We start from the raw sequence: 11501 nt of genomic DNA, 5'->3' as shown, positions 1-11501 counted from the left end.
TAGATTAAGTAAAAATTGTAATTTATTTAAATAAATTATTTTTTTAAAAGTAATCTCGACCGAGTTATTTTTACTTACATGCAAAATTCATCTTTAATTAGGAATGTTTCCGTACATAGAGAGAGGTGTTTAAAGCCTAAAACGACTGCACTACAAGTGAGATGTTTGCCAAATGATGAATGACAAGGTTTTGGTAAAACATTAGTTATCTGGATATTTGGCATTGTAGGGACACTTGTTGTGAATACTATTTAAGTTTGGTTAAACCAATGTTTGTTTTCAGTACGCGTCGCTGCTGCGGCCGCCAGTAGCTGAAGGCTCGTCGGAAGCAATCGATAAGGTGGAGTGGAAACAGGTGAGCTAACATTTATCATTCATTCATACAACGGTTTCGAATATCGATCGACTATTTTATTGCTTGACGAGCTTGAGTATTCCATTTTCAAGTGTTTTACTGCTAATGGGTTGGCACGCGTAGACGTCGGTTTTGGATCAGTAATGGTTCTCACATTATCGTAAAGTTTATGGGACTTTAAATAATAGTTATAACTTATACCGTTGTAATTATAAAATTGGTATACATCTAATTTTATGAATCGACCAGATATGTGTAATGTGTATTTGTACACCGTACTAATATAAAATGGAAAAAGTTTTTCACAACTGCAATAATGTTCCCATTTCTTACATCTAAATTCGAGTTAGTATAAGTTTGCTTTGCCAAATTATATTAACTTAAAGGAGACTCGACCTACTATGCGATACCACACATAAAAATAGCATCATCAGACTTAGCATTAGTATATTTAATAAAAAATACATTAAGGGGAAACCTAAAAAGTTTCGAAAAGTTCATAAAATTAGATAGCTCTTGTTTATTTTTTATTGATGCATAACTTTTTTCCATGAAAAGTATTAAATAGATCATTCTTATATAACACGCACACCACTGACGTAATTCGAATTAACGCTATTTAAATGTATATTGCCGAGAACGTTTATGCATGGTGTTTATAATAGAGTTATTGTTATGTTCAGTGAATCGAGTTGCGATATCAAGCTCGTTAACTGGTCCTCCTCTGAGATATTCGTCAATCTATAAATAAGATTACGTTGCTTGATTGCCGACTCAGAAGTCGTTAGCTTTTACAGATATTATTTCAATATGGCATTTAGAGAATCGGGACACTTCATCTCGAGTCGAAAGGTCTCTCATTTTTAAGAAGGCTACAACTTGAAATATGAATAATACACCTGAAATCAAGAGAACTCCTCGTTGTGATCATCTTTGAAAATTACTTCAGATCTTACATTTATAAATCTTGAGTGGTATTAAAAAATGAATTGACCACCTCATTAGTAAAATGCGTAAAATCGCTCAAGGTCTCGGATATTAATTCCGGGAAGATTAATAAAAGAATAAAAAAGAAAAAATTCACACTGATCGAGTGAATCGCCTAGTGATTTTTTTTCATTTCACTTTTAGATATAAATATATACATGCCATTTACATTCAGGCAAATACTCCTTTTTCATAGAATTAAAAAATTGTGATACTTTCAACAGCCCATATTCGTATACAACATTTCACCCAGATTTCGTTTACTTCATGGCCTTGCAATCTTAATGCTCGTAAGATAGCTTACTCTGTAAGTAAGTATTACTCCGTTTTCCCATCTCTCTTTATCGCTTAGATCTAAGGACTGAGATCGTTTACATGAAACTTCATCTCATATCGGGCGGGATGTTAATGGAATTTTCTTGATGAACTTGCCCCAACTAGATATTTACGTAACTATATTATATAGATTATTATAGACGATGTTTGTGAAATATTGTCAATTGTTTTATGTGTTTTCATAAGCGTTTTGTATTAAGTGCATTAAAAAAATTGTCTCTACAAAATGAAAGTACCAAATTTCGGTTCTGGTGAAATTAGGAATAATATACTCAAATAACTATACGTATGTATATTATAGCTAGATTATAATAGAAACTATTAGGCAATCTACATTTTTTTATTTCTGAAAACTATAATTCCATTTTTATTAATTAAGCCGGGGTTGGAAGCTAAGTTTGGTATAAGGTTGAAAATAACAAACTTATGTTAAGTTTACGTAAATATACCATACAGAAGCAAGAGATAACTTTCACGCCCAATAATATTTTTCAGGAAGTTGGGCGGAGATCCGCTACGGACATTGATACTCATGTCGAGTCGTGACAGAATTCCAAACACGAGTTGAAACCAATGTTCGTGCAAAATAAAATTTGGATATTTTTAACACGGGAAATGTGATATAAGCGTGTGCCTATCTATGGAATTGACGCGAATTAAGCAGTTTGATTCATTATTTTAATATTCTGAAGATTTCGCATTTATTTTAGAAGTTAGATTCTAAGATTAACACAACAGTAATCGACTTGTACATTTTCATACATCTATCGTAACATTGTAGAAGTACAATTATGGGTAAATTTTTTACTTTTTTTAGCATAGAGGTTAGCGGAAGACAGACATCAATCAGGTTGAGAATGACGCATTGGAACCTGTTTACTTATATTTTTATCGTATTAGGAACCCATATTAGCTTCTGTAAGGGAGTTTTTGAAAGAAATATCCGATTACGGAGAAACTTTTAAAATGTACATCAGTCTTATTTATTTTATTAAATAAATAAAATAGGGCAGAAGATAACACGCAACTCAGATGTTATTTCATAAATTTCACGGATATCACGGATGCCAATGAAAAAATAACTTTACGGAGTATATTAATAACAGCGAACTTAAAATCTATGTTAGCTTACACAAAATATTTACTTTAACATTCAGAAGTAGGCTAGTGAAAAATTTATATTTTTGTCTTAATATTAAAAATAAGCTCGCAAAAATAAATGAAAATTAAAAAGTATCATAAAATCAAGTAGATAAATAACTTTTTTTGCTCCGAATTTAATATACCGCAATAGCAAATACATAAAATAAGTTCAAGGGTTCTAAAGAAGACTTAAACTTAGCATCCACATTGTTAATACTTTCAGAATAACAAAGTGAGTTGTGATATTGTAACTCAATTTACGATATTTTTCGGCCAACCAATTTTGAGGCTCTATCTTCGATCCCACATAATACGATTTACTTAGGTTGCGTCGCTCAATGCGACTGTGGAGCTTTATGAATAACTTGCCCTCTTGGGATAGATTCTTCTCGCAAATTGTCGTCCGTGACAGACACTTTGTCCATAACGAACTTTACTCCAAGTGCCATTTCATATGTATATATATCTTCATAAATATAGAGTATGTGTTTTTACGTAATAGATTGCTACCTAATAATACTTTTTACTGATACGTTTATTACAGTTTTGAAACAAACATTTGATTTGAATAAGATTAAATTGATTTTTCTACCATATTTCTTTAAAGATTGATACGCATTTCAAACAAATTACTAAAAGCGGATCAGTTGTTCGCGTTCACGTCGCAGACATACCTTCGTTAGCAAACGAAACACGTGTCAGGGTATTTGACATCAGTGCCTGAAAGACTCGTTAAGTTGTAGACGTCATTTTTATCCTTCAAATAACGTATCCTCTGATATAATGTTTTTTACTGAGGTAGCATAATACTGCATAATGAGACTGGAATTAATTTTAAGAAAACCGTCACAGAGCAGTATGTACCCTTGTATCAGTTTGGAGTAATTTATTATGTATTCATTAATATTTTTCGCCTTAAAGTTACTATATTTGATCAAATGGATCGAATGAACAACTGCTACTGGTAACTACATGCTTTTAATAATCATAATTTGTGACATTGTGTTACGAGTAATACTTATTACACTGATAACAATCAGTTTTTTATGAATAGGTAGGTTTGTGTTGCGCCATCGTCATTAGGTAAATTAAATTTTTATTTTCCATACTTACTGCTATATAATTATAATGTTTCTTTGAAATTTCCATTAAATAACAATTTTGTTTTATTACACCCAAGAGACGAGTATGTTATGGTATTAACTAAACTCGTCGCGTACTTATTGTTTATGCATACATAATAAGACATATTATTGCTGATTAAGATCTCTTAACTACGAATATTGGTTATGATATTGAAATAAAGTCGATTGTAAATATGAGATTACACAACACGTTAAGTGGTATAAACCAGAATGTGAGCTCACCTACATGTGGTAATAATATGTACTCTACGAAAAGGTGATATTATGTACTTTACCAATGACTATTTCTATTATGTCTCCATAAATACATTACATTGAGGTATTTATATTTATGAGAAATTTTGAAAGAAGAGAAAAAATTTGATCACGAGGCGGGATTTTTTCTATTCTATCAAGATTTCTCATTTAGAAAGCATTTATTTCAATGCTATAACTAAACATCATATTTATATTTAATTTATCGCACATTAACAAGAATAAAAGAAACAGATAAAATTTATATTTAATGCTAAATTGATATTTTAAATGTTGAAACTAGGGCAGGGCGGGCGGCACCCAGCTGATAATAATAGATAATGGGTATACTTTAGTGTTTATGTCACAATTAGTGTGCTATTATACAGTGACACAGCGAATAACTTCATAATATCAACACTTCACTCGATTTGATCAATATCGTAATGTTTGCTCTCTAACAAACCTACACAAATAGTTTTAGGCAATATAGTCGCAATAACTAATTACTTAAGTTATTTCTTGGGTTTCGATGATTAATAATTATATCCATATCAATAATTATTCACATATTACAAGAACATTTCATACAATATGAGGGGTGGGGCATTCCTTTATTATTATTAATTGAGACATAGCCTTGGAAAGATTACGTATTTCAGTTCAATAATATTATCAGGTATTATGAGTCATTATAAAAATATAACTCGTATTAATATTATCATAGTGGGTAGCAAGCTATAAAATTTGAGTTCTCGAGAGACGTGACCAAATTTAAATGTTTTAATGTCATAAATATAAAAATACGATTGCCTTTTAATGCTGAGTCATAAAAACTTTGATAACGGACACTTCCGAAATGAAAGAACTTTTATATCTTAAAATATACGTATTTATGGCGAGAGCGAAGCTAACGATGCGACGAAAGAATCTATTTATTCTTTTATTCATTTCCCATTCATCGAGGAATCATTTTTCACGATTCTATTTATTAAGGCGAGGGTGAATCAGGAAATGCAAACAGCTTTTTTCAGTTATATTGGAGAGTACGAACCGCGCACCCTACGTGTAATCACGAAAATAATTAGCCCGATCATTGTTCTTCTTTTCATGCACATCGTATTAATAAATTATTAGTCATCTGTAAGTAATAGCGCAAGAATTGAACAATGCGTCACTGTGGTAATTATGATGGAATAAGCTCAGATAATCCCTCGATTAATTATTTTGCTCGAGATTGGCAATTCGGTTCTGACGAACTTACATGTGATAATGAAATATAGATGTGCTCATGATTCATTGAGCATTTCTCCAATTACGCTTATATGTGTACCACATATTTTTTTAGGAATTATTGAACCATTAGCTCTTTACAAATACACTAGATTTATGTTCCATATAGTTCTATTCAAATTTGTTAACTAGTATCGTCGCAAGTGCAACGTAATTAATGTGTGTCGAGCACTCCGTGTATAGTATTATATTATCTGAGACACCGCCAATTTATCCAGTGAATTAGTATGACGACGCAAACTTTAATATATTATTGTATAACGGGGTATATTATTCAAACAACCAAATTACGATGATAAAGTATGGTTTCCATTTGAAGCCTTGTGTTTATATGTGTAAATAATTTTATGAGATGTAATGAAATAATCATTTGAATCGTTCTGACATTTTAAATATAATTTAATATCATTTCAAAATTCAGGCTTTAATTTTGAAAATTTTCTTTCGAATTATCAAATTGAATTTATTTATTGAATTAGCAAAATTTTAACAACTGGACTACAATCATAGTAATTGAGTTTCAACGTTAAATTATTCATATTTAAATTGATGAAAAAGGTCATAAAACGTTTACTCTCCGTGTAGGTGTTCGACATTCTGTGGTCGGATCCTCAGAGCATGGGCGGTTGTGTGGCGAACGCTCTCCGCGGCGCAGGCACTTACTTCGGTCCTGACGTCACCGCGAGCTTCCTGCACAAGAATAAGCTGAGTTTCATTGTTAGGAGCCACGAATGTAAGCCGGGTGGTTATGAGTTACTGCACGATGGGAATGTAAGTAGTTACTTCACATTTTCATTAAAATTTGAGTTTGTAAACAGATGTTAGAGAGTTTTAATACGATTAACTATATTTTGAAGAGTTTTCAATCTTTTTCCACAAATTGTAACGGTTTTGAAAATATCAAAGAAATCGTGTGTTCAATAACGCGTTATTTACCAGGTCATCACCATATTTTCGGCGTCAAACTATTATGAACTGGGATCGAATAAAGGTGCTTACTTGAAGCTGTGCGGAAATTCTCTTGAGCGTCAGTTCGTTCAGTATACAGCCGCAGTTTCTCGAACGAGACGACTGACATTCCGGCAGAGAGTTGGTCTAGTGGAATCATCAGCTATGAGAGAGCTTCACAGTCACATAGTGATGGCTCGAAGGCAACTAGAAGCGACTTTCCGAAGTATGGACACAGATCAGAGCGGTGAGTTGTATTTATGCGTCAGTTGTTTCGTATATTATGCAAGTTTATAAACGAAGCCGGCAAAACTTTGTGGTGAGATATCACAATATAGTTTGGAATGTATAAAAGTTGGATATTTGTTGTTGCATTTTATATGCACACCTACTCGAAGTTAATTTTATCGTATTATGTTCATAAAAAAGATAATATCAGTGCTTATACTAAAATATTTTACTAAAGCTAATTTTCACCAAAACGTCTATTTGGAATTGATTTCATTAGTTATCTTTTGATTTCGGTAAAACTTTTGGCTAAAATAAATGAGGGCTATCTGGAAATGTCACTCATCTGCTCAAAACTTATTGAAGTATTTTATCTAATGTCCGATCGTTAATTAAAACAGCAAATTTTAAGCTTAAAGTATAATAAATAATAAAATTCTCTATGTTTTTTTCTTAATCAAAATATTATTTTTAATAGTGCTCAGAAATATTAACGAACATTTATATAGCTTGTACTAATCACGAATGTTAATTTGAATATCTGATTAAAAATATTATTTAATTTTAAATACTGCATTCCATTCCGAATGAGAAAAACTCTTGACTGTAGAAAAGTAACTAAGAAATTATAAATTCGAACTGCAAGTTTCTCTGAAGAACGCAATGTTTCCTTTGCACAAATATATTATTTAATTCTCTTTGTCTAGAGATAGCAAAATAAGTTTACATGGTTAATTTAAAATCGATTAAATTATCTCGGAGGAATAGGAAAATTGGATTACAATGAGAGTTTGCCTACGACCCATTGTTTTGTTGTTATTCGAAACAACGCATTGTTATCATTCCACGTCATTATAAATAGCTCCTGAGTGTGACTGGTGTAGTTTCTATTTGATAGGTACAAGCTAATTGACAATACCTACACTGCCATTGATTTATTTTGTATAATTGTTACAGTTAAATCCCGCTTTTCATTAGAACGCGATTAACCTAGTAAAAACTAGTTTTAACTAAATCAGATATTTATGTTAGTAGTTCTGACTAGGAAAAACGAGTTCTAACAGTAAATGTGTTTTAATTGTAACATAAATATCATAGTGTTACAGACAATTTAACATATAGGCAGAGCTAAATCAATAGTGTTCCCCGTGTACATATAGCAATATACGCAACATTATGGCTTAGTTCTTATGTCGTATTTCGTATCACTTTTATATGATATTATTACGATTTGATTAAGTAACGTAAGTATGTGTAATTACATCAAAGCATTTATTATTATATGTTAAGTTAGAAGTTATCTTGGGAGCCTGATAATTATATAATGTAAACTCCAGAGAACTGCCAATTTTGTATGAGGATTTATTAACCTCAGTAATACTCCAACACAAAGTATAGGTACTTGAGTATAAATTTGATTCAAATAATGCGGTACTATTCTCAATAGCTATAGAAATGTTTTATCATTCAATGGCTTCATAGTATCTATATGTTCTGGCTAGGTTTTATATCGATCAGCGATTGGTGCACGGCCATGGAACAAACAACACACTTGGGGTTACCCTGGCGAATGCTGAAAGACAAGTTGGTTCGAACTGACCCCGACACGCGGCGCGTCAGATACATGGATACGTTTGACTTGTCCGCTAATGTAAGTCTTAGAATATTTCAACATTAAGTTTATTTAAATATACTCGGTTTTACTTAGAGCAAATAGAACAGTAAACAATTCGTGTATTAATGATTTATGGAACATATTATTATGAAGTGATTCTTCGGGTTATTTCAGCTTTTTAGCATAATATTAGATCGACCAATATTATTAGTACAGATAGATAATAATAGGCTTTTATCATATCTTTATCATTCAGAAGGCGTTTGTTAAATATCAAGATCGATAGATACTGACACGAGACGCGATGGTACTAATGATACGTTTGCCGCGTCACCAAATGTTGGCATGATTAACGTGTGGTATTATTGTTTAGTCTAGGAAATCAAGAGCCGTAGGCATATTTCAAATCAATACCCAGATGCTAAGGGGTTACATGGAGGTGAATTACGCAATGTATGTGATTATTTATCGGTATGATATGCAAATATATGCATGTTAATTAAAAAAAATGTCAAATTTCTTAACTTTTTCTACTGACACAATGAAACAAATGAATTCATGACTGATGCTGTGCCCAAGCGAAATAGGGACTCATTTTTATGTAATTGATAGATTTTGCAACTTTATAATAAATTAAATATTTACAATTTATATATAAATTAACAGTTTTCCCGTACACTGCAATATTTACTTTGAATATTCAGGAAAATATATTTTTCGTGGGTGGTATATCATGTTTCTTGACAGATGGCTCACTTATGTACACGTTTAAGGTCGTTCATCAAAAATCGGAAATGTGCCACTTTATTCGATATTGTGACAATAGTTTAATATTGTAAACGTATTAGTAATATAAGTAGAAATCGTTTCCATAATTCACAATCGCCAAATCTGAGATTAAAGAGTTAATATTTAAAGATTCTGTTTTAAAATTACTCAGTTTTTCCTCAATTTCCCTGTTTCATAAATGAAAAAAAAAGTTGTTACAAATATTCTCTATAGAATGTTCGTTTGAAAATAACAATGGATATAAATGAGTCGAGATGATTTTTATAGTCAGCTACGAAAGCACTCATTCATATCGATTTGTTTCGTCAGCTTTATAATATTTTTCACTGTTGAATGCTTCTAAAGGAAATCAGATAACTGAGCGATTTATGAAAGATGTAAAAGAGCAAAAAAGTTTTTTCTTACATCATTCTGTAAATAATTAACTTCAGGTGCCACTATGTATGTATGAAAGGAGATTTTTAAATGTTTCATATTTAATATTTGAATTAATATTTGATATTTTATTTTTAAAGCATTAGAGCATTAATTTTTGTGTTAAAATTGCGATATTTTCACATTGTTTTGACTTTATAATCAATTTGAAGTCATATGAGCCATAATTGTAGATAATTTCAAACTAGTTTCTAACTACAGGCCATAGCCATGCAGGTCACATGAATATTATATTTCTTTTGTTTGCAGAAGTTTGGTCGAAAGTCCGACACTCAAACTGTAGTTGAAACTCTTTATAAGAACAAGCAAAGTTTGGAAGCCATATTCAAGATTTTAGATAAAGACAATTCGGGTAAGAGTCTTGATATTTCAGTGTAATTTGTTTCCAGGGATTTACCGTCTGTTTTGTTTATACTATTTATTTAATTTTTTTATTTATTTAAACAAGCGGAGTTGTCAATGTTAAGTGGTATACTGACCCTACCCCTACACCTATTGTAATATTGACTATGTAATTTTATCAAAACTACTTTTCATCTTCTATGTACCAATAAGAATGAGCTGAATTATTTTTACTACATAAATGAATGATTTAAGTAAGGTTTTATCCTTGCTTTTTTATGTCATAGCAGGTAACAGAGCTGGTGGCTCGCCTGATGGCAAGCGATCACCACCGCCCATGAACATTCGCAGGGGTAGTGTCTCTGCCAATGCGCTACCCGCTAATAAGGATAGGATTGACGACTGAAAAAAAGGAATGGACTGGGAAGGGTGAGGAAAAGGAATCGGGCCTCCCCCTCTCACTGTACACAATAGCATCCTACTATTTCACGCCTGTCTTCTGTAGGGGTTTGTCCTTCGCCGGCGCAAGATTTTCATGGAATTTATTTACAAAATATTTTAATAAATGGACTTAAGTAGATTAAAATCATTTAAGCGCCTGTTTTTCCTCCGTAAAATTCTTAGAATTTCTCATTTTCTCAATATCAACAGGATATATAACTCTTGAAGAATTCTCAGAAGCTTGTCAACTTATCGGTAAGTACATGCCGAATCCTTTGACACAAGAACAATTGGTTGATATTTGCCGGCTCATGGACATCAACAAGGACGGCCTGGTCGATCTCAACGAGTTCCTAGAAAGCTTTCGTCTTGCTGAAAAGAGTTTGCACGAGGAGGAACATCAACTGGCTGAACTGCAGGCCACCTGACAGGAGCTTGACCGCTATCCGAGCAGGACAGCGGTCGATAAAGATGAAACTGGTGTCGAAATCGAACTACTGAGAATGGACGATGACTTCAAAAAACCGACTGATAATAGAAGGGTTACTATCGCCGGCCAAAGTAGCTCCACGGGAGCAGAGGAAATAGCGTTAATCGAACGCATTGATACCAGACGACCGGGCCTCTTGGAAAGCGACATGTGAACGTGCACTGCCGATTTATGACATTTTTAATAACGCTTTATTGTGCTATGGATTTTAAAATCTATCGGGGGCTTATTGTGGCATTCATATTATATTGAATTTCGCTTGAATATATTATTCGTTGTGAGTACCGATGTTTAATGTACTCATGGAAAAATCAATTAAAATTTAGGATTTAGTACATTGTGAGTGCATAATATATAAAGCATGTAACTTAGTAGATTTTTATTTGAGTACATAATGAGCCCTCAGTAGTGAAGGTTTAAATTATGTAGGTAGCTGCATGCTGGTTAGAACAGTCTAATAATAATCTATTGCATTTTAAATCGAGCCTAATTTTCTTCTTATGACATCGAGTTATACCTTCCTAATTAAATGTAGGTTTGCATTTTAAAATATTTGCTATGAATTAAGAATAAAAAGTTTTACTAAATTCTTATTGTAATTTAGCGATAAATTATAATTTGGTTTTGACTGCGATCTTGTATAATAGATCTAGGTACCTACCTACTAGTTATGATTATATTCACTGATGAAGTATTTCCACACTGAGAGTGTGACTACAT

General features: G+C 32.2%; 1 protein-coding gene across 2 annotated transcripts in view; it reads left to right on the top strand.

The window, feature by feature from the left end:
* The window catches only part of LOC119833675 (serine/threonine-protein phosphatase rdgC), a 37981-nt gene that overhangs the window by 24204 nt on the left and 2276 nt on the right, over positions 1–11501 (top strand). Inside the window, exons 9-14 of one of the 2 annotated variants that reach the window (XM_038357800.1) lie at positions 284–355; positions 6079–6264; positions 6433–6688; positions 8172–8320; positions 9758–9860; positions 10502–11434. In XM_038357800.1, coding sequence (XP_038213728.1) covers positions 284–355; positions 6079–6264; positions 6433–6688; positions 8172–8320; positions 9758–9860; positions 10502–10719 — 984 coding nt within the window. In that variant the 3' untranslated portion in view covers positions 10720–11434. Of the gene's footprint in view, positions 1–283; positions 356–6078; positions 6265–6432; positions 6689–8171; positions 8321–9757; positions 9861–10501; positions 11435–11501 lie in introns of those variants that run through there. The other variant, XM_038357799.1, reaches the window with a different exon arrangement.

This window comes from Zerene cesonia, chromosome 17 (genome assembly GCF_012273895.1).
Source record: "Zerene cesonia ecotype Mississippi chromosome 17, Zerene_cesonia_1.1, whole genome shotgun sequence".
In the NCBI taxonomy this organism is placed as follows: domain Eukaryota; kingdom Metazoa; phylum Arthropoda; class Insecta; order Lepidoptera; family Pieridae; genus Zerene; species Zerene cesonia.
This window is presented reverse-complemented; position numbering and strand designations above follow the sequence as displayed.